The 25,275-nt window shown below is 35.3% G+C and overlaps 1 protein-coding gene across 2 annotated transcripts in view; it reads right to left on the reverse strand.

The window, feature by feature from the left end:
• The window catches only part of LOC115210453 (calcitonin gene-related peptide type 1 receptor-like), a 104,105-nt gene that overhangs the window by 53,521 nt on the left and 25,309 nt on the right, over nucleotides 1-25,275 (reverse strand). For both annotated transcript variants that reach the window (XM_036502020.1, XM_036502019.1), the window contains exons 2-3: nucleotides 18,646-19,922; nucleotides 6,819-6,916 (exon numbers count right to left, since the gene is read on the reverse strand). In XM_036502020.1, the coding sequence (XP_036357913.1) occupies nucleotides 6,819-6,916; nucleotides 18,646-19,096 (549 nt within the window). In that variant the 5' untranslated portion in view covers nucleotides 19,097-19,922. The remainder of the gene's footprint in view (nucleotides 1-6,818; nucleotides 6,917-18,645; nucleotides 19,923-25,275) is intronic.

Raw genomic sequence — 25,275 nt, forward strand, 5'->3', positions numbered from 1 at the left:
TCGAAATTCCCCCTACCCGTCCTAAAACACTTTCCCCAACAGTTTTGTATATTCGGGATCTACATGATATAACACATATTCGTAGAAAATTTCATTAAAAATATATCCATTTTTCTGAAAGTTATGATCATCCAAATTCGGGGTGGGGGGCAGAAATCTGTAGTTATGCCAATTTGTCTACAATATCAAGGTCAGATAAAAGAATGTCTCTGTCCAGGGAAAGAGAGATCGCTGCAGAAAGGGAAGCATGCCAAGAAATGAACAGACTGTGTACTACAAAATTCAGAGCGTCTCAAAGTGATGAACAGAGGTATGCACGACTGACAAGGAATAGGATCTCCACTGCAGAACGAAGAATAGTTGCAACAGCTCAGAGAAGCAACTTCAATTATGATCCAGTAGTTCATTATGCAGATGACACTAGAGTTTCCATTGGTGCAATGACAACTGAGTGCATACTTTGTAAAGCAAAGAAGTAGTCTGGAGAGACACCTGCACTGTGCTGCACTGGTGGAAAGATTAAACTCCTTGCAATCTCCCAACCTCCAGAGCCATTGAAGAAACTGTTGTCATCAACCGACCAAGATTTCAAGCACTTCCAAAACAAAATTAGACACTACAATGCTGTACTACAGATGACATCATTTGGAGCCACAAGAGATATAACTGAACCAGGTTTCATGCAAACTTTCAAGGTCCAAGGTCAGATTTATCATCGGATTGGCTCTCTACTACCTCTGTCAAATGAATCACCAAAATTCCTTCAAATATATTTCATGGGTGATTCTCAACAAGAAGGGCAAGAGAGGTGTAAGAACATTTCCGGCATCAGGATGAATCTTGTAGTGTCTCTACAAAAGATGCCGCATAACAACAACAACCTAATCAGAAGCTTCAAGACCATTTGAAACAACTCCACCTGACTCCATGGATTACAAAGTAGTTATCAGATCAGACAAGAAACCATCTGATCAACATAGAGGAAGCTAACAGAGACAGCACACTGACAGACGCAGTCCAACTACAAATGAAAGCTTCCCAAAATACTACACTCACAACATTCTTCAAGGTTTGTCAAGATGATTAATTTGCTACAAGACTGCTATACAATGAAGTTCCACAATTCTATACCTGGTACCAAAACAAACGGAAAAGATGTGCACTTGCAGCCCCCACACATCATCCGGGAATCAAGTAATCAGACACACTTGGCAGAGTCTATGTTGTTCATCGCAACTACTCAGAGTGCTACAATCTAAGGCTTCTATTACACCATATCAAGGGACCCACATCATTTACAGCTTTATGTACAGTTGATAACACAGTATGTCAAACATATCACCAGGCTTGCCATCTCAGAAGTCTTCTGGAAGATGATGCATACTGGGATGCCACTCTGACAGAGGCACAAATGTGCAAGTCTCCTATGCAGCTGAGAAACCTCTTCCCCATTATAGCAACATGATGGCTAAGAATGTCTTCATTCCAAGGATATCTCTCATCTCAAATGATTTCTCCTTGCAGTTCACGAGACTGCAGTTTCCTGTCAAACTTTGCAATGTCTATCAACAAAGCACAAGGTCAATCTCAAAAAGTGATGGGACTTCAACCTTGCTTCTCACATGGTCAGTTGTATGTTGGATGTTCTAAAGTTGGAGATGAAAAGAGCCTCTTCATTCTCAGTGATAAACATGGCAAGACAGAAAACACAGTATATGAAGAAGCTCTTACATGAATAGTAGGTCCATGTCATATACGGAAGTGTAAAACCATTGAGTGTTAAAGTATTACTATTACACTTTCACTTTTTGCCTGACATGCATGTGTGTCTAAAAGTGAAACGTGATATATTCGCTGTCTGTTTGTGTGTGTGTGTGTGTGTACTCGCCGCATGGCCTTTCATTGTTTATAATCTGTACCTGTTTTTTGGTTACGAAATAAGTTAGACAAACGTGTGTTTACTTTATAGACATATATGAGTTGGAAACTTTCTTTTCACATTTCACTTAACGTCTGTGTTCCATGTTGGCATGAGTTGCAGCTACTAGCAGCTGAGACCTGTGTAATCTAGACGGCGTTTTAAATTTCATTATTTTCTTTAACCCGGGCAACGCCCGATATTTCTGCTAGTATATATATATATATATATATATATATATATATATATATATATATATATATTACCCACTCCTTTTTTCATATATACCTAAACATATTTATGTATGAACATATATATGTATGCATATATGTATATAAATATGTGTGCGTACATACACACAGTACATATATATGTACACACACACTCATGCATGCATGCATACATACATACACACATACATACATATACGTGTGTGTGTGTGTGTACAAGCGTCTGTGTGTACATTCATATATGTCTATCACTTACTATTTTTCAGTTTTTCTCTTCTCGTAGCTATCTTTCTATGACTCTCAATCTTACTTATTTCATCCAGACTCTCTATCTCATTATTAGTATCTCATATATATTATTTCTTACATATCTGTAGATGGCAACGAATATGTAATCAACTCTTATGTATCATTTTATTTTTGCCGCATCATATGTAAAAGCGGTCATGGTAAATTTGATAGAGAATGAATCCAATTTTTATCAGGATTGCCAATCTTAATTTCATCAATCTGGGAGTTGTAATCGAATATATATGAATAGGGAAATTGATTTTTAAATATCACTTAATCCAAAGTATAATGTCACATGCTGTTGGAAAACCCTTTCGTATATCTTTTCTTTTAGTCTGTTGTGGTAGTGAAACGTATACAATGAAAACATGAAAGTATTCGAATAGGAATTGTAGTAATAACGAGCGCAGTTCATTGATTATATTGCTTGAGCTGTTCCTGTTAACCTGTAGTCAATTATTTTTAAGTGCATTGCATTTGTCCTTTGTTAAATCGTAGATTACCCAAAACATCTGATCGATGAAGTTAAGTAACATAACATAAATTGTGGAGAGTATTGATCGTTTTATTCCTAACTGTTAGTAGCAAAATATTATAAAATTCTATTCTTATCAGATGCACTTGATCGTACTATAAACTACTTTGCAATATTTGATTTCAGATGGTCATGGGTAGATAATTTAATTCGTTATGTTTACAGTTTATCTTCGCAAATTCACAGAACAATGTAACCCTAACCCTAACCCTAATAAAATGTAAAATGCTTGTGAATATGTTACACAATAATCGTGAGGCATAAAAGCTACAACACAGCGTTTACTATAAAGAAACAGAAGGAATAATATTTCTTCAGAAAAAGAATTAAATGTTGACAAAAGATAAAAACCCGCACAATTCTTTTGATCTGAACTCCGTTTATAGTGCATCTAAGGAAATATCTTGGTATATGTTGATTGAAATTAACACTTATGACCTGAAGATTAACTTCAGAAATGATAGAATTAATACTCCTAAACCTAAATACCCATATTGACTTTCAAAGTCTCTTAAGTCGAACTTTCATTATTTCCTTCTATTAGATATATAAACCCCATTGAATTTCACATTGATATTATTAATAAGAATATTTCAGATTAGATCATGCTTAAGATTGAGAATGTTTCTTCTTTAACCTATGGAATAACATATAAAGTTTTATAAACTGGTTCAAATACCTTCTTAATACATCAAATTAACATATTTTCAAGTGGACATTGAGAACTCGTAACGAGAACACGGCTGAATTTTGAACCATAACTCTCAGATTTTCCCAGTCAAGAACCGCCAACTTAATGTATTTCCATGATAGGAAAAGTGTCATTATAAAAGGTAGTAACGTCTATATGGATCGACCAATCTACCGTAAGCACCCCACTTCCGACCCCATCACTATGAGTATGGTTAACAGTATTATGGATAGACGTGAAGCAAAGTGAAGGTGGCCTGGCAAGGAGACGAAAATTCCATACTAAGAGAACAGTAGCTTTGAATAAACGTCTGCATGGGAGACACATCAATTCATAAGCTGCATAGAAGGTAACCCCACAATGAAAGTTGTAAATATGACTAAAATTATGACCAGAGATGAGGGTCTCTACAAGTTGCAAAGAAGGTAATCCTTTTAGGAAAGCAATGTCGTAGAATAGAAACTGATACAATGCACAAGTAGCTCTTCCGTCTTGACTGAGAACATCACAAGCGCTGGTAAAACGATGAAACGAATCCAATCCATGTAGTAAAGTGGAAGTCACAAGAGTATCCTCCGGCAAATAATACCGTGCCAAAATCATAACAGCCACAAATACAGAGTAAAATATCTAACTGTAAATGCAAAAATATCACTTATCACGTTAGTGCTTCGTAATTTAATGAGATGGTCAGGTGAAGGCACCTGGTGATGTGTGCAAACCTCTAGACTGTTACCAAACGATCACACTATCTTCTTTTCAGAGGTAGAAAACACATTTAACAACCAGCCCACCACTGGAAACTCTCATCTTTTTATCACACACAAAACTTCAGAATTGGTACTATTAATGGTGGCATATTGAAAGGTAGATTTAGAGAGATTATAGAAACTCTGGTGCAAAAGCGAAGGGACTATCAGACTAATTTCTCAAAAGTAAGGAATATAAGTAAAATTTTTTCTGCGTGGGCAACAGCGCTGGTGTGGATGTAGGCATATTGTTGGTAGAGTTATGTATTGATAAAATAATCGAAGTAGAGTATGTGACAGAATAATTAAGCTTAGACTAGTCAGGAGCAACGTTCATCTCTGATTCTGATATGCAACATGGACGGATGACCAGAAGGGCCGTTCCTATGTGCCTCTTTCACAAACAACATAGGAAACGAATTACAGGAACCGCCGTATTCTCATAGCTGTGGCAATAGATATGTTAAGTAACACCATGATGGACGCTGTTGAAATAGGAATAAGAGTATCGTTATTATTGATAATTGGTACAAGGGCACAAAAGCTTATCTAGAGGAGACAGTCATAGATATCAAACTGATGGATCTGTTTATTATGAAAATAACAGAAAGAGTTGTAACATATCTAAGAAGAGAATTAGATTAGATGAGTTGCTGTTCGGATTTGAGTCTGGATCGTGTACCACTGATACTCTCTTCACTGTAGAACAACCACAAGAGAAACTCCTAGCTAATAGTAAGGCGCTTTATCTAGCATATGGTTGTACGTAAGAAATTCTATATAGTAATGACCTAGTTCCCATAGCTGAATCTGTTGAAGTCTCATAGAAGAATTGCAAAACATGGAATCAAAACCTAGAATATAGAAGCCTCAAACCTCAAATAAACATCATTACGAGTAAACCTAGCAGTTTAGTTAGAAAGAATATAATAGCAAATTCATGGATATCTCTCCACTTTCAGGGGGTTGCCCATGATCTATACGCAGAAAATAAGGAGCTCGAAACTCTGTATTGTGCATCAAATGTAAACAGTAGATGCTTAAGATATACAGTGTGATCACAAGTCGACTGGCAGAAGAAAATCTTTGTATGTAGCAGACGTACAGGAATAGCTGGCAATACGAGCACATATGAAATACATTCTGTAAAATGTTTGGAAGGTTCCCTGGACGTAGTTAATAGATTCTGTTACTTAGGTAACCAAACTAGAAATGGATGCAGGTGTTTGGAAAGTATAAAACCAGAGTAAGAACGAGATGGAAACGTTCAGGGAGGATTCACTCCGGGCAAAGAACAGAGTGTTTGATGTTTGTACACTAAATACGATATTTTCTGATAATCTATAATTATTTAATCTTATGAGAAATATAACAGCAATATCGATTTCTTCCATTATGTAGTTGCAGATATAGACCTGTGATAAAAAAGTTTTCCAAACCTTGTGAATAAAATTGAGATTTATGAAAACTGAAGTTCATCGGATGGACTCTTGCTTTTCTTCCAACAGACTCGGAGGCTCTTCTTCCTCTGACTGAGCAATACTGAACCATAAAAAATGCTTGCGTGTGTTTGTTATATTCCCATGCACTACCATGATTATCATGTACCAAAACTGTGTTCCTGATTCGGTTCACTGGAAGTCCATCCTTAATCTATGGCACTCGACAAGCTTGTATTACAATCATTCTTAAAAACAGGTATAAAGCATACTAATATTTTGTATCCGTAAAACTTGAACAATATGAAAGTATAATGTGTGTAATTACGCGTGATGGGAAAACATGGCCGTTCATAAATATAATACTACGTAGCCATTGCTAATTGTAATAGTTAATCATTAGTACATAGCGATAAATTTATATATTTAGATACAAACAAATTCAATTCTATTTGCATTAATTTTGTTGGAAATTAATACCAATATCAACATTCGTCTTCCATCCCCTCAATACAATACGAATCGCAAATTCTGTCGAAGTCGACGTTGTCTTTTGGTGTGGATAAAATAAGTACCAGCTGAACGCTGGGAGACGATGTTATTGATTTTTATTTTCCACCGATTTTGCTGGCCTTGTGCTAAAATTTGAGAGCAATATTAAATGAATCGAGTATGAATACTGAACACGTTAAAAAGACATTGCACATTGCATCGTGTCCGTAATTTAAAAATTAAAAAAAATCCAGCTTTTATGCAGGTAGTTAGTCGATTAAATCGATTCTATTTCTTGGCTTGCATCTTATTTTTATCTACTCTGGAGGGATGAGCGTCAAAGTTGACTTCGGTGGGATATGAACATAAAAAAGGCGGAAGAAATACAGTAAGGACTTGCGTCCGAATTTTTAACGATTCTACGAATCTACCACCCTTCGTGTTATTTTTTAGATATTTCAAACTATATTTACCTTTATCTGAATACATGTGCTATAGTTTGTCCATTCCATATTAGTTGTTGGGTTCTTCCACCAGGTGCCGTTTGCGGTACAATCTTTGTAGGCATTACCTGATTTAAACACACAAAGTAAAAATGTATAAGTGGACTGCTGACAACAATAATCAGTAAAATACAAAATAAATAATATATGATGTTGTTTAGTTTCCAGATCAGTGGTAATCGAACAGGTCTATTACCAAACACATCTCAGTCAGTCGTGACCATATGGCCAGCACACCTTGTTTTTTCTTTTAAAGACAGTATATCTAGAACTAAATCACAGTGTCGTTTTACTTTTTAAGTTTGTTGAGTGAATGGGTGTGGAAGGTTTGACTGCTATTCCTAGAAGGTCGAGTGACCACTTAGAAACTAATTCTTTAGTCCGTGATGTTATGTGTAATACAGTTAATAATTCTTTATCCGAAAACGGTTAAGAAATGGATCAGTCTGGTTACGGAGAAGCGACGAGCAAATTTCATATCTGCGCATTTTCTGATTTTCATTCAAATTGTGTAGTGCCAATTTGTCGAGCTTTTTTGACTTTCCGATCGCATGCAAATGACTGCAGGCAGTTTTCTAACTAAGTTGAAGTTCTTTTGCCAGTTCTCGAGTGGTTTTACGTGGATCTGTCTCAATGACGGTCTTTAATTGACCGTCATCGATTACAAGCGGGCGTCCACTACGCTTACGAACTTCAAGGCTGAGGTCTCCACTACGAAATCGTTTAAAGCATTTTCGATCTGATCGCTCACTAATCATTTCATCACCAAACGTTCCGTTGATATTGCGAGCAGTTTCAACTACTTTACGTCCATTTTTGAAGTTGAATAGCAAAATTGCTCGAATATCACGCCTTGACAGTTCCATTTTAGATGATTGCAATAACGATGAAAGAAATATATTGATGCATTTAGGCAAGTTTATGTCTGTATTATCAGACAGATGTTTCAAAAAATTCAAAACTCTCCAAAAATCATGTGCAAATACTTCACGGTTCAGAACGTTGCTTACTTTTTACTCAACCTGATATATATATATATATATATATATATATACTACACAGACATGCAGGAAGTAAATAGACACCTTTAATTTTCAAAATCTTTTATATAACACTCAAAGCAAACAATTGAAATGTAATCGATAGGTAGAACTACATACTTTAGTATTTAGTCGTGTATTTTTTTCGTCTTCGTTTTCGCTGAACGTCGAGGTGCCATTCTTTGCTGGCTATCTGCACGTCGTGCATTTCTTTGATCTTCGTTTTCTGCTGCACGTCGAGCTGCCATTCTTTGTTGGCTGTCTGCAAGTCGTGCATTTCTTTGATGTTCGGTTCTAGATGCATATCGAACTTTCTTTCTTTGTCGATCATCTGCATGCTCTTCATGTCTCTCATCTTCGTTTTCTGCTGCACGTCATGCGTTTCTTTGGTGTTCGTGTTTTGACGCTCTTTTTCTAGGAGACATTTTTTTTGATAACGAATGTCAGTATGTAACAGTCAAATGAAATTACAAATGCTGTGTCCTATCAGTGCTAGCGCTGAATTTCCGACGCTATATTACAGGAATGCAAAGCAAAGCGTTGTGTGATAGTTTAGCTAAGTTGGAAAGCATGCTGTTGATATGAATTGTCTTTTTGTGGGTGTGTCAATGTTTCTCGTTTTCCTGTCAAGTTCTGTGTCTGTGTGTCGCATACGTCTCACTTCGCTGTCGGATTCTCTCTGCCTATCTTAAAGAAGTTTGTATATTTATATCTGAACCGACAAGCTAGGAAACTAACTATATCATATAGAACAATAGCTTTACTGAATCCAGGTGACTATGCAATGGCACTGAAAAAGCGACAGGTCGAGTGAAACACCCATTTGTCAGGGTTACTTTTAACGTTTGAATAGGCCATATACCCAAAGAGAATTTAGATTCAGTTTCGAATCTGAACCAAGGTGAGAAAACTCTTACATTTTTTTTGTCTTTACTTTCATTTTGACGGACAAATAAACACTATCATATAGAACAAATAGGTTTATGGAACGTAGGTCCCTCACTATGTGAGTAAACTTGCGATGGCACTGAAAAGACCACAGTTCAAGTAGAAAACCCATTTGTCACGGTTTCTTTTGACGTTTGAATAGGGCACATGCTCAGTTTCGAATCTGAACCAGAGTGAGACTGCTCATACAGATTTGCTGCCTTTACAGACAAACAAACAAACAGACAGAAATTCATATATATATATATATATATATATATATATATATATATATATATATATATATATATATACATACACTTTTACTCTTTGACTGCGGCCATGCTGGAGCACCACCTTTAGTCGAGCAAATCGATTCCAGAGCTTATTCTTTGTAAGCCTCGTACTTATTCTATCGGTCTCTCTTGTGGAACCGCTAAGTTACGGGAACGTAAACACACCAGCATCGGTTGTCAAGCGATGTTGGGGGGACAAACACAGATCCACCCACAAGGCTTTATTCGGCCCGAAGCTATAGTAGAAGATACTTGCCCAAGCCAAGGTGCCACGCAGTGGGATATATCTATATATCTATATCTATCTATCTATCTATCTATCTATCTATCTATCTATCTATCTATCTATCTATCTATCTATCTATCTATCTATCTATCTATCTATCTATCTATCTATCTATCTATCTATCTATCTACTAATGGATGTGTGGTTAAGACGCTGGCTTTGCGACCACATGGTTTCGGTTTCAGTCTTAATGCACGGCCCTTGGGCAAGTTTTTTGTACTATATCTAGGGCCGACCAATGCCTTGTGAGCGTATTTGATAGATGGAAACTCAAAGAAGCTCGTACTATATGTGAGTTTGTGTGTCTTAGTGTTTGAACTTGTCTCCCCTACCATCTCCTGACAATAGGTGTTGGTTTACGTTGCCTAACGTAGCAGTTCGGCAAAAAGTGGTGTGATATAATAATTAGCAGACTTTTAAAATAAGCAGGGGATTGATTTTTTTGAGTACGTAAACATTTATGCTTGTATGTATGTGTGTCTTATATTTTACAAGGCAATAGAAATCTGGTAATGAAGTCAAATAGGTTCAAATGGAAGTCCATAACGCACTGTGGATACGATTCGCATCTACACCCACCTTTATTTACATCCACTTTCTTTACACCCATCACCGTCAGATTAAATAGGTATAAGTAGAACGGAAATGAGATTCTGTATAGTCGAAACCCTTTTTTTAATGGACATTAAATACGTTAATAGAGCGTTTGGCTTCAAGCTTCCAACTTATCGCTAACCATATTCCACCGTTCAGCTTTCCGTTCATCACATCCTATGAGCTATATTATTTCCCTTCCTTGAAAATCAAATTAACGAGTTTCAGGGATTTAAGCGAAGAAAGAAAGTAAAAATTATAGATAGCTACTTTACTTTATAAAGTTTATACAATGATAATGATGAGAAATGGGATTTGAATCCTACACAATCATAACCTTTATAGCACCGGATATTAAAAAATAACCTTCATATTATGTCTAAAAAAAATATAGTTTACTTTCTTTCTTAGAATGGAAATGAAGTGTTTATTATTTCTTAAATTGTATGAGACGTATATATTATCCAATTTATGTTAAGTGTTTACATACTCAAAAATGTCATATACAAATTTTCCACTGTCAGCTGTCAGGTTCTCCACTTCATTCTTTAAAAGAATCTCATAATTTCTGAATTATATTCATAGTAATTTTTTACCTTTTTGATGAATGAGTCTTAGGATTTGAATATCTTCTAATAGTTAGCAATCAATTTTAAACTATATTATTTCTTTTCTCCTTATTTTTCTTACATCTACTTTGATTGAAATTTTGACATTTATTTTCACATTCCTTATAGGTTGATTCTATTTCCCCATGTCTACGTCTTCTTATCTCTCAGCCGTTTAATTTTGGTTTTCTGTTGAGCGCTAATGCCATATACAATCATCTATAGGAATTAATAACATAACTTGTCCAATGAAATAATTCCTTCAGCTTGGATTGCAATGAAGCGAATATAATGAAATTTTCACAATAAATGTTTATATTTAGCGTACAGAATACTCCTTTGAGATACTTTGCATTACAGTTTCTAAAGTTTGGTATAATTGATTTACGGTCTAATTAACTCCCACTAGTTGGGTCTGATCTTTTCCCTCATTGAGTTCTTTGATAGTGTTATGTATTGTGTCAATTTTTCTCGTCAGGATTGGGAGTTTACAGTTTATGTAATAAAGGACAAAATCGGAACTAAAACATGATAACAATAATATCAATCTGTAACGACTAATATATTCAACTAAACAGAGTTTAAATCATGTTTGGAACCAAAACATCACATCCCGAAAAATTGCTTTTTGGAATATGTTAAAAGATAACAGAAAGGTAAAAATATTTGAGTCATCACCGATTGTTCTTCCCTGGAAATTACTACAAATTAAATATATTCCTAATGATCTTGAACAACAAAGGAAACTTAGAGACAAGATGAGTGTAGACAAACTTCAAATGAAAATACAATTGCTATGGTTAAAGGGGAATTCCAATGAATAAGAATTAAAATCAACTGACGAACAAATGAAAGTGGAAATTTATAAAAACAAAAAAACCCGAAAGCTCAGTATATGAAAAGACTATCGAACAATACCAAAATGAAGTGCTAACAACTATTTAGAGACGGAAGAAAAGTAATAGTTGGTTTAGTAACTATGAAAGTGAATTTAAAATAAATAAAATTACATGGATAATCCATTTCTGAATTAAATTTAAATCCACAAAAGATTACTTATAAACTGCAAATCAAGTGCCAAAAAGCCAAACTTCCCGCCAAGAATACAAAGACAATAACATGAATTCCAGATTACTCAGACAACATGACAATCTCACTAGGAGAACTCAAAGCTTCGCTTCCTCAAGACAATATTTCCCAGAACTAAGGATTTCAGCGTAAAATAAGGAACAGGAAATATAACTCAGAAATCTCAGACAGGATCATCCACAATATGGACCTAAGAACCAATCCAACCATTATAGAAAACTCAACAACAACAGAGAAAAAAATGAACAAATACAGAAACAGTAACTGAATGGCAAACTCAACAGATAATCTGCAACAACTGGTACTACAAATAGAATGTGATAAACCAAAAGTAATTAATTTTCGTTAACAAAAGTCTTTCAACGCAACAAATACAAGTCCTCTAAAATGACTTAAAATTCACTTCAGCAACACAATACTCTAACTTCGATGAGATCTCTCACATCTGTAGAATATTATGTCTAACAGAAGTATTATTTGTCTAGGAAAATAATAATGAATGAATTGCACAAAATAAAATCAATTACAATCCTTTATATATAGCCTCCTATATCACGAACTACCACTTCCCGAACCGAAATACAACACCAGTCGAAAGGAATGAGAAGTTATACGTGAACACAAGAATAATAATGACATTGTAATTAAAGAAGCAGATAAGGGGATTCTGTAGTCGTTATTGATGTTGACTACATCAGAAATGCCTCATCCCTTCTACAAGACACCACCTTAATAGGTAAACGCTTACCAATTATCACTCCCTCACAAACAAAAAAAAAACAAAACAAAACCCAACAACTTAGCACCTTCACTCTTCTACATCGAAAAGTTTTAACAGATAAGAAATATGACTACCTTACAAACTTTGAAGGCAAAATCAGTAATCTATCCATACGCAACCAAGTCCACAAAAGCAAAACAAAATACGATGCCCGTAAAGAATCAGATTCAAGATATATAAACTTACCACACCCGAACGATTTTAAGTAAGCACAGGTTGTAGTGGGTCCAACCTGTGTGACAAGTCGACTTGGCAGCTATGTAGATTTATCGCTGAAACCCATTCCAAAACACATACGAAGCTTTATGATGACCTGACCTGTTAAATCACCATCTAAAAAATTGACAAGAACACCATTATTGTATCATTTGATGTAATAAAGCCCAGTAGTGACCATAGACTAGAAATTATAGAATTCTAGCTTTATAAATTTCCCAATGAAATTCTTGTCCGAATAGAAAAATACTAATTACCGAAGGAATAAGATTCTCCCTACAGACTAATTTTTCGACTTCGCTGACTGCATTTACAAGAAGTATCTAGGACTGCGATGAGAACGAAGATTGTCCTTACTAACGCAAATTTAGTCGTGACATACCTAGAAGTTCAGACATGAACAGTCTAAACTAAAATATGACATTAACTTCCATATATACCAATTAGAAAACTGAAAACGTTACTTGGATGACTACGTCATCCTGTGGAGCTACACACTTGATCAATTTAATTATTTCAAATCCAAACTAAACGGGATTATATGATTCATAATAGAATAGAGTCACAATCAACTATCTTATCTGGATAATAGTAAAAGGTGACAGAAACGTCGAAACCGACATCCACTCGAATCGACAAATTCAAGCAATACGTATTCTACACTTCATACTATCAAAACACACCAAAACAAATATATTTATTTCTAACACAAAGAATGTACTCAGTCATTTTGAATCTTGAAACACGGAACAAAAGGCACCAAGAACTAAAACAAAAACTACTAAATAGATTATAACCAACAATGTTATTCGATATCGGGATAAAACGTGCCAAAAAATTGACATTAAAGAATTAAGAAGAACAAAGAACAATCTAAACACTGCAAATACTCTAACTTACATAATACATACATCCCGAGAAATACAGAAACATACATCATTATCCGTTAAAACATCCCATTAATGAAGTCCTAAGAATGAGAAGAGCATGCAAAACATTAAAAGCAAAAGTTAACAAACATTTTCAAAGAAATCTCTTTATGCCAAATTATCTACAAAAAGCACAAAACTCCAATAGTCAAAACGAGTGATCACTCAAACGGCGGAACCTGCACCAGTCTTATGGAAGACTGAACTTATTAATTCAAATCAGGACATATCTTCACTGTGAAAAACTCACTATTCATTGGCAATAAATACGAGATCCTAATACTAAACAGATTCTTCTGAGGAACACTTAGATATATATATGCAATAAGCAAATCCCAAAATTCCCAGTCTTCCAACTTTCTCATTGTTCTCACAAAACTATTGATCAAATATGGACAAATAAAGAAAATATGTTTATTTTAAGAAAATGCGGTTGAATAATCTATAACATATTACGTAGACATATTGCGGGTCCCTGCCTAGAATTTGAAATTCTACGATAATAGTCATTGATAAAATAAGAAAAAGAAAACAAAAAAACGGGTCTTCCAAATTAAGACCTAACGTAATCAAAGGATTTATCAACAGCATGTTTAGGACAAAACAGTTAGCTGACCGCTTGATGTCAGCAAAAGATTAATTATTTGAATGCTCCATTTGCATTTGCTGACGTCACGAGCGTGCTAACCAATCAAAGTTGTCTAGCCCTGATATAAGACTATTCCGGAAACACCAGACCAAAGAAACGAAAAGCAACCAAGCATAACCTCAGATAGTCAGCTTACTTTGGCAGATAGCATTGTCGACTAAATATGAAGAACTGCAGCACAAATCATCCAGGAGGAACACCCAACAGAAATTTAGTTCAAACAAATACGGCAGAGCTCCAGGATTCTACATATTACACTACTTTTGAAAATTACGAAATTATGAAATCAGTTATGTAATTGTATTCCCGATTATTTTAAAAATTAATTTATACTAAGTGTGGTGTATTTTATTTACCGAAAGTGTTAAATCAATATTTCTGAGAATGAGGGTCATAGAATGAAGATTGAAGTCCGTTACCTACCTGTGAAAGCGGTAGTTAATGTAAGTAGCCGACATCTAGAAAGCTCTGAAGAAACAGTACTAAACAAAGGTCTCAACTTTTCGACAACCAACAAACGCATTCCATACTTGTTGAAGAGATAGCCACAGAGATATCAAAAGCTCCGGGAGATGAACTAAGGTGGAAAGTGAGACAGGTACTAGAAAAAGCGAAACTTCCCAAACCAAATATCACTAAGGAAGAAACGTTCGCTATCAAAACACTAAAGAGTGACAATTTCATCATAATGTTTCTAGTGGACAAGGGAAATGCTACAGTAGTGATGAACAAGTCTGACTACTCTGAAAAATTGGCAAGTCTACAGCAAAGTAAAGAAAGACCCAATTCTGAAAACAGGGAGGAAGTTGTCACATATCTTTATCAAATACAAGGATCACTTTATACCAATGAAGTACAGACAACTGATTCAACACTACAGTAAGCTAACACACATGTTCGGTCTCCCTAAGATTCACAAGGATGTTATTCCATTAAGACCCATAGTGAGCTGTAGAGGTTCAGCATGTCATCCACTGAGCCACTTCCTTGTGAATATAATCAGTCCATTTAGCAGGAAAGTCAACATCGTACGTGAAGAATTCCATCCACTTCACAGAACTGATCAAGGATACCCTCATTGGATCCAACCAGATGGTGAGTCTAGATATGATAAGTCTGTTAACCAAAATCCCAACTGATGAAGCACTATCAGTGATTCAAGAAAAACTGGTGACAGACACCTATCTAAAAGAACGCACTAGTATACCAATAGGAAACTTGATGGAAATGTTGACCTTCTGTGTAGAAACTACCTACTTCAGAATGGACACTGGTATACATCGACAAGAACAGGGTTTAGCTATTTGTTACGAAGACGAAACATGCCACCCACTCAAAATAAGGGTAGAGGAACATCATAAAACTGTGACATGAGGGGAAATTGAACAATCGGATATAGCTGATTATGTATGGAAAAAAGGAGACCATCTCTCCCCCTGTGGAATGAAGTTAAAATAATAGACAGAGAACACCACTGGAAAATAAGAAAATTAAAAGAGACAGCACATATGGTAGGACACAATAACCTCCTAAGCAGACCTAGTGCTGATATGAATGCAATATGGAAACTGGTATTAATAAAAGATAAAATATTAGGTTTATAAGTCGAAAAATTCACTCTATAATTACCTACGAGCATTTAGCGTAGTGGATCAGAGCGCGAGCTATTAATCCACGGATTCCGAGTTCAATTCCAGGCTGATATTTTTAGTCAAGGAGGAACAGCAGCGCTTTTGGCGTTTATAGAGCCTCCCGAGAATGGTGGGAGAAAGATTTCCTCACACTAGAGGATTTGGCTTGAATGCTTGCAACAAAGTAGACACCGCTATTGCCACCCAAAAATCAGAAGGTGGTGTTAAACTGGGCGATAGATTAAGTCAGCTTCTCAAGTAGACCCCGGCGAGAGTAGAGCTCAGTTTTAAGGAGTCGGAACAAATACCACAAGATAGCTCAACCGAGGTTCATATCATTCCGCCAGTTCCTTGCCACAGACAATATTCTGCTGAGATAATAAAACTGATTTTTGAGGCTCCCTTCTTTTAATGCAGAATATTCATTATGAGATTTGATTTTTATCCTTAAACGTCTGCTGGAATTCTTACAGCTGTCTACATTTATCATATTTGAAAACAACATTCTTTCAAAATTATTCGTTTCACCAAACCCAGATGCAATATTTGGGGCAGCTACTGTATTATATATACGTACGTACACACACACACACATACGCTGAATTTTCAGAAAACGTAATCAACCAACTGACTTGCACATTACAAATACAATCTGTAAGTGAAACAGTAAACTATGGAAGACCTCTTTCAGGTTTATAATGTGACACAGTTTTCGTTATCTACATTCCAACGATGGAGCTTTGTATTTTTGTTAGGAACCTGCTCTTTCTCCAAAGGAAGAATTTAAATAATTAAAACCAGAAAAGAACGGACAGAAATATATATCTTCAGTTAAAAACAATTTGATTTCATCTTGAAAAATCTTGTACGTTCACATCTTAGAGCAAACATTACTCAAGACTTACCTCAACTGCCAACATACACAGGGTTTCGGGCGAGTCATTAGCCTCATATAGAATTGCACACCACCCATCATGCATTTACCTTAGGCACATAAGCAAAATACATTATATGTTACCTGTGCACACACAAAAACGCACAGAAACTTTCCACACTACCACACACACACACGCACACACATACACACACGCACGCATGCATCCGCCACATATATGCATCCTGTCATCAAATTGCTTGCACACCCTCGAATAAACGCAAATATGCACACACGTGTATTCGTTCATATTCATAAATACGCTTATCAAGTTCAAACGCACAAAACACCGAAAGGCTGGCATACTCGATTCAGTTCGAGAACTCTACGCGCACACAAACGCACAAATACATGCGCATTCGCCATGGCCGGATTAAGACTCATATTCTTTCGTCATTGCTACACACTTAAAGGATTTTGTTACCCCCATATATATGTTATTGAAAATATAAACCACAATAAACCATAAAATAATTTTTTATTTTTCAAAATGTTACAAAATTAACATTAAGTTGGAAAATAATGATTATTTTTCCATACTTCCATCTTTTAATTTTTAAGTCTTTTTAATTTAATTTTTTTTACTTGTATCAGTCATTTGACGGCGGTCATGTTGCAGCACCGCCTTTAGTCGAAGAAATCGACCCCAGGACTTATTCATTGTAAGCCTGGTACTTATTCTATCGATCACTTTTGCCGAACCGCTTAGTTACGGGGAAGTAAACACACCAACATTAGTTGTCAAGCGTTGGCGAGGGGTGGGGTGGGGCAAACACAGACACACACGTGCATAAACATATACATATACATCCATACACATATATACATGCATACGTATATACGACGGCTTCTTTCAGCTTCCGTCTACCAAATCCACTCACAAGGCTTTGGTCGGCCCGAGGCTATAGTAGAAGACACACCCAAAGTGCCATGCAGTGAAACTGAACCCCGAACCAAGTGGTTGGGAAGCAAGGTTCCTACCACAAGACTACGCCTGTGCCTATATTAGAAAATTTTCTACTTTTTTTTAACCCTTTGATCAGACCCTCGAAATTAATCTTACATAACACATCTGCTTCCATACTTAGCAGAGATATGACATCCCGAATTACCATTTCTATGGTGCCCCTCCCTTCTCTTTATGTCCTACGCACGCGCTTATTTTAATTTAGAGCTGGCATTCGCATGCACACACATAGGCACACACACACATTCTTACAAACACACGAACCTATGTATATCAATCGGATTTCACACACACACACACACACACACGTAAAAAGTAAACCCACGCATATTAATGATATAGAAGTATACTAACCATATACCAGCACACGCAAACACTCTTACAGCGCGCACACATACAAACACATGCGCACATGCACACATGCACACACACTAACACTGACTAGAAACTCTTACACATTAATTAGCCTATAACCTATACAAAACTCACATGCTTACTCATACAAATACATATTCTAACATACTGACATACGAACACAAATATATACGCCAAAGAGTGATACATACTTCACGCTCAGTGAGTAGTCTAACTACATTTACACATATCTTTTAACAACCATCCCACAACACACATACACACATTCTTGTACATATTTATACGGACCTGTTATACCGCTCATGTTTACAAGAGTCACAACTGAAATTTGTGTGCCAGTGAATATATTTGGAGATTCATCCATGCCCACATTCACGCAAACATTCATAACGTATGTTCTTTTAGACGTATCTCAGTAAAAAATAACTGGATAGCAAGTTTTAAAGGATATTTAAATAATAGAAAATTAACTTACTATCGTGTGTGATGAATTTATGCACATAATGCGGGCATTTTGTAGATACCCTCTGATTTGCCGGAGATCGTTGCCAGCAACTAAAACCATCCCATGTAGGTGGGCAGGAAAGAACTTCAGTTCTGGAAGAATTTTCATTTTCCTCTTGTCGGTAACAACAATCGACAGCTACCAGACAACAGGCCTGCCATCTTTTGCATTTGTCGACGTCTCCGATAGCTTCACACAGTCGTGACATAATAGTGCTATTTTCAATATCCGGGGCTTCGCTGTAGTTTCTGTTGGCCACAGACAATTTAAAGTCAGCGGTTTGCTGGAAGACTGGCGTTGATGGGAATATGTAATAATAACACATGGAACATGTGATGAGCTTAAACACTTGGAACGGATATGTTCCACTGCGGTCTCTACAGTATTTTGGTGGCATTTGGTGAATGTCTTTTTCACACATAAAGTAATTTGACTGATATAACTATAAAACTTAGAACTTTGATTAAGCCAGAACAATAAGATTTTAGCTTAACTAAAAGAAAAAAAGGTAATCATAATTGTAATTATTATTGTTGCTGTTGCTGTTGTTGATATTATTATTATTATTGTTGTTGTTGTTGTTATTATTGAATTTTAAAGCATTAAAATTTAATCGGCAGTCCAAATAATATTTTTTTCTTGTTGTTAGTATCGAGGTAAAAATTCAGATAATTATATTCTATAAAACACTTCTTTGTGGCACCTCTTCCCTGTAAATGTTCAAATACTTGATTTGTTTTTATTAGTTTGATCTGAATTTTAAAAAATAAACAACTTTTGCTTTTCGTTAGACTGATTGATGATTTTTCTACTGTTTACAAAATTCTTCTTTTTGACCATACGAATTTATAGGTCAATGCAATTATTGAAATTTACGATAATTGTAATCTTCTAAGTTTTCTATGAGTAAATGTCAAAATATTGATTTATTTTTGAAAATTCAGGTGACTGGCATTTTCTCTGGCTTGCTTGATAATTGATTTTGCTTAAGCACGATCATTGTATATTGAGAGTTGAAAATGAAGTTACTATAAAATTTATATTTCGCCTGAAAATTTGTCGGTTGACACTTGCAGTGAAAATTGTATTTCAACGTAGAGATTCAAACAGCAAGCTATTATCTTTTACGTTTGCACTTTTCATTTCACATCTGGTTGCAGTGTATCAAAGTTTCTATTCATTTTCTCTTTGAATTTAATTAATTCACAAATCCCCAATCTCCGTTAGGGAGTAGACAGCAAGATTATCTGAAATGATAAAGCAAAACATTTGATGTGTGAAAATAAATTATTTGTAGAGGACAAATTATTTCGTTTAAACGAAGCGTATTTTGAATCATGACAAACACACTACTACTACTACTGATCATCATCATCATCATCATCATCATCATCATCATCATCATCATTATTATTATTATTATATTATTATTATTATTATTATTATATTATTATTATTATATTATTATTATTATTATTATTATCATTCATAGTTTAAATAGAAAAAAAAACATATATGATGAGTTTCCTTTCTTAGCAAAATATTTAGGTACGTTTTGAAAAAGTATAAAAATATAAAAAGTTAACAAAAGCCATGTGAGAATACTTTAATAATATTTACAAATGCCAGTACTTCTATTTTCTGGAATGTATCAATATCAATCGTAATAGTTAATCCTTTAATAGCTTTACGGAAATGGTTGTGTTTCATTCAGCTTGTACCAATTATAAATAGAATGATAGCATATATTCTTTAAGTGCCACTTTGTTTTTATTGCAACAGCTAGGTGTAATTCCTTTGCTTTTTATCCATCTTTTGAACAGCATTATAATATTTTTATGGCTCGGTCAAAGAAAGAAGTGCAGCGGCCATGACCTCGTTGCAGTGCCTTTAACATTGGTAAGAGGAAGGGAAGAAAGTTATTCACTAACCGGAGATCGACCTCGAACGCTTACGGTATACTGGATTTTGCTAAAGGTTCCCTAGGATCATTTGAGGGTTAAACTAAACAAAGTGATGGATTAAGTCTGACGGGCTTCCATACAGTTTTCGTTTACAAAATCACTTACAATATTTGGTCAACCTGAGGCTATAGTAGAAGACATTTACGAAGGCGTCGTACAGGGAGCCTGAATCCGAAACGACGTACTTGCGAAGGAAATTTTTGATCCCACAACTATAACTTCACCCGTAGATTTGATATTGGTTTCAGATTTTGGCACAAAGCAAGTTCGTGGGAGGAGTAAGTCAGTTACATCGACCCCAGTGCTCAACTGATATATATTTTATTGACTCGAAAAGATGAAAGGCAAAGTCAATCTTGGTGAAATTTGAACTCTGAAGGTGAAAACGGATGAAATGTCGCTAAGCATTTTGCCCGGCATGCTAACGATTCTGCCAGATTAGTCCTCCGTAGATTAGTCTTCCGTTATCATTTGTGCCACAGAAAATGATACCAGACCTATATACAGATTGGTTGTGGGCTGTCTGTATACTAAAGTTCTATATCATTTTTACATTCTGATTTTCTAAGATAAGTGGAAACTCATATAGGTATCAGGGTGCTTTTTCTCGAAGGAATTGCAATTACGTGTCTAGGCAAATGTACGTTATAGTTTTCCAAGCAGTTTATGCTCGTAAAAGCAATTCTCATACAATGTGATGCAAACAATAAACAAAACGTCTGTACATAAAACCAGAAAACCTGTCTTCATCATCTCTTTCTTTCCACCCACCTTCAAACATATACTTTCCTCTTTCCCTTCGCCATTACTTCTTTCAAAACAACAACTTTCTTTTGCCAATATCACACTTAGTTTTCTTTTACATTACACCACTTAACGAAGGAACACCCAACCCAAAACTCTATAGGCCATAAAGACCAAAATAAGTCATAGCCTGATGATGGCAGTGAGACAAAACTTCGAAGTCAATGTCAACTTTTTTATCGTAGAAATTAATACAGGCTCTGTTAAAAAGTATTAAGTGATCTTTCCATTAAATGTAATTACTCTGCGCGCATAAGCGAAAGCAGGGTATTGTAATCATTCGTCTTTATTTACAATGGACGGATAGATGTCATCACCTTGTTTGCTGTTACCACAGCGTTTCGGCTGATGTACTCTCCACTCTTCATCAGGTGTTCAGGTGGAATTTCGAACCCAGCCCTTTATTTGACTAATGGGGTACTCTGTTCTCATTCCTAAGATATTCTTTTTCTTGCTGATGCTACCCAGAAAACCTAATATCCACTCCAATTAGGAAGAGAAGAAAGTATGAAACCCATAAACTAACTACAGTCTCTCTACCCTAGGTCAAAGGCCTCTCAGAAAAGATACAAACAATATGCGGTCCATATGACATCAGTACAGTATTCAGAAGTAATAGAACATTGCGTAAATATCTCTTCCGAGTAAAACAACCCATAGAAGAGAATATGACCAAAAACTGAGTGTGCTCCATCCCATGCAGTTGCGGGTGGTTATACGAAGACGAAACATGCCGCCCCTTGAAAATAAGGGTAGAGGAACATCATAAAACTGTGACACGAGGGGAAATTGAAAAATCAGGTATAGCTGATCATGTGTGGTAAAAAAGGAGACTGCCACCCCTGTGGGATGAAGTTAAAATAATAAGCAGAGAACACCACTGGAAAATATGAAAACTAAAAGAGGCAGCACATATTATCGGACACAATAATCTCCTAAGCAGACCTAGTGTAGATATGAATGCAATATGGGAACTGGTATTAAGAAAAAAAACTGTTATTATAAGCCCTAAAATTCACTCTGTAATTGCCTACGAGCATATAGTGGATAAGAGCGCGGGCTATTAATCCTCGGATTCCGAGTTCAATCCAAGGCAGAGACTTGGGAAATAATATCTACACAAAAATAGTATCAACAACAAAAAGAAAAGAATACCTTAGGAATGAGAACAGAGTACCCCATTAGTGAATAAAGAGTTGGGTTCGAAATTCCATCAGAACACCTGATGAAGTCTGGAGAGTACCTCAGGGAAACTTGTGGTAGCAACATACACGGTGAGGTCACCTATCCGTCCATTGTAAATAATGTACATAATTCCTCATCTCAAAAATATAGAATCATATCATTCGTTTTAGTCTGTTTGTCTGTGTTTTAGCAAAATTACTGGAAAACTGCTGAACAGATTTTCACCAAATTTGGCAGAAATACTCATTGGGTAAGTGACTCAAAATGATGAAAATTTAGTTTAATTATCTTCAAGACTGGCGGACGGGTAAATCAAAATATTTTGACTTTGCAGATTTTTTGCAAGATAATCTATGTGCAGACAGGTGATGTTTTGGCATGTTCTCAGGACAGGAATCTATTATTAGCACATAAAAACATGTATTATGTCTATTAAATACTATTAATTTCTCACCAGATGGAGTACTTTTTTTGTTGATCTTACCATGACGGAACAGTACACAAAGTACAAACATACATACATACATACATACATCATACATACATACATACATACATACATACATACATACATATATATATATATATATATATAATATATATATATATAATATATATATATATATATATATATATATATATATATATATATATGTATATAAATATATTTATATAAATTATAAGTTAGAGGTTATGCAACCGCCTAAGGGATAAATGTGTGCGCAGGCACTACTGGTGTATTACCTCACTATGTATAGGCCTTGCTATAAGGTTAACAGTAGTTGGTAATTTAAATGGTAAAACCTTGGTTTAATATATTCAGATAAGAAAAGAAATGGACCAACTATTAACAATTAGAAGTTGATCATTGGTATTAAATAGTTTAATTGTAGTTCAAGAACATTTACAGCTGTTTCAGTTTATTTCAAAGAAAATTTGCATTTATCTCGTTCCATTTAACAAGCATCGTCAGAATGATTTAGAGTTTATCAGAGGAACATAGATAGAAGAAAAAAGGAAATGAAAAGAAAAAGGAAAATAGGAAATGATCGTTAAGTCTTTAGGCTTACGTTTATGTACCCTATTTGGGTTCCACGTGTGTGTACGTTTCTTCAATTAGATGAATGAAGCAATAAGTGGGGAAAATAACTAGTTGACCGGCAGTGTTAGTCGAAGAAGTTATACCTGGTAGTAATATCCGGTGTTGTTAATTGTAATATATAACGCTGTTTGTGACCGCTAAATAAGTCCCCATGATTACACATAATGCCCTTGTTATATTGCCTAAGGATGCTTTTAAAAAGTTAGTGCGATACAATGTATAAATTTGGGTTACGTAAAGGTATTATAATAAAATGAATAAATAAATAAATAATATGCTGTTATGTGCAGCGTGGGCTATCGTAATATAATTAAAAACCAATACAGTCGGGTAGGATAAGCTAAATCGCTCGTTTAATTATGTTTATGTTAGTGGCCGCCTTAGCAATTGGTATGTTAGTCAGCGATCTAACTTTAAAGTAAATATATTATAGAGAATTATATGTCCTAGTGAACATCGTAGAATTTAAGATAGATAATTCAGTTAATCGGGTTAATTTAATTTAATTGTGATGTGATGTTAAATTATGCTCTGTGATAGGGAAAGAGTTAGGGGAGGTAATCAGATGTTAGGCACGTCAGCTAATAACCTGTAATATAGGTATTAGCGGTATTTAGAGAATAAGAATTTATCTTTATGTAAACATGTTTTTTCATATCGTTTATTTAGTAATTATGATTTGGCCATTAAAATGAAGAATTTCTCATTTATGCATAAATTACAGCGATTATTTTTAAGGTTATATGAAAATGTTTTGGCTTGGATGTACCATTCTAATCTATAATTAATGTTATTGTCTTTCAGTTCCCAGATGTAACTACTTAATCCGGTAGAGTTAACTTTACTTCTATTTCTGAACCTTGAGCGATGGGAATTATATCTAACTTTCATTTCATTTTTAGTTGGTCCTATGTTTGTTAAATGAAACGAAATAAATCCAAATTTACTTCGAAATAACAAACTGAAACAGCTGTAAATGTTCTTGAACTACAATTAATTTAGTCAAATGACTAAAATGTGCAAATGACTAAAAGAATATATATGTGTATGTGTATACATGTACATAAACATGTAAATATATGCAAATATAAATGTATGTATGCACTTATATGCGTGTGGATACACACACACACACACACCACACACACACACACAAACACACACACACACACACACATACACAAACACACACACACACACACATATACACACATGTATACATATGAGGGAATACCCCAAAATACCCGAAAACGTTCTTTCTAAGTCATACCCGTTATAGTTCATGCTTCCGCCGCTAGAAGCCACGTGATACGACCATCAGGCATCAGTATGCCAACTGGTGTTGTTCAGTGAGGTCATGCTGCCACGTGATGTGTCTTTGTTTTGCAGTGCTTCTTCCCTGTTCGTCGATTTTTACGATGGCTGAAACGAAATAACAGTGTGCTTCCGTGGAATTCTGTTTTCTACTGGGGAAAACAGTGAACGAAACAGTTGTCTTGCTCCAAACAGCTAATAAGGACGCTGCCATGAGCATAATACAAGTTT

The sequence above is a fragment of the Octopus sinensis genome, linkage group LG4 (genome assembly GCF_006345805.1).
Source record: "Octopus sinensis linkage group LG4, ASM634580v1, whole genome shotgun sequence".
NCBI classification, from domain to species: Eukaryota; Metazoa; Mollusca; class Cephalopoda; order Octopoda; family Octopodidae; genus Octopus; species Octopus sinensis.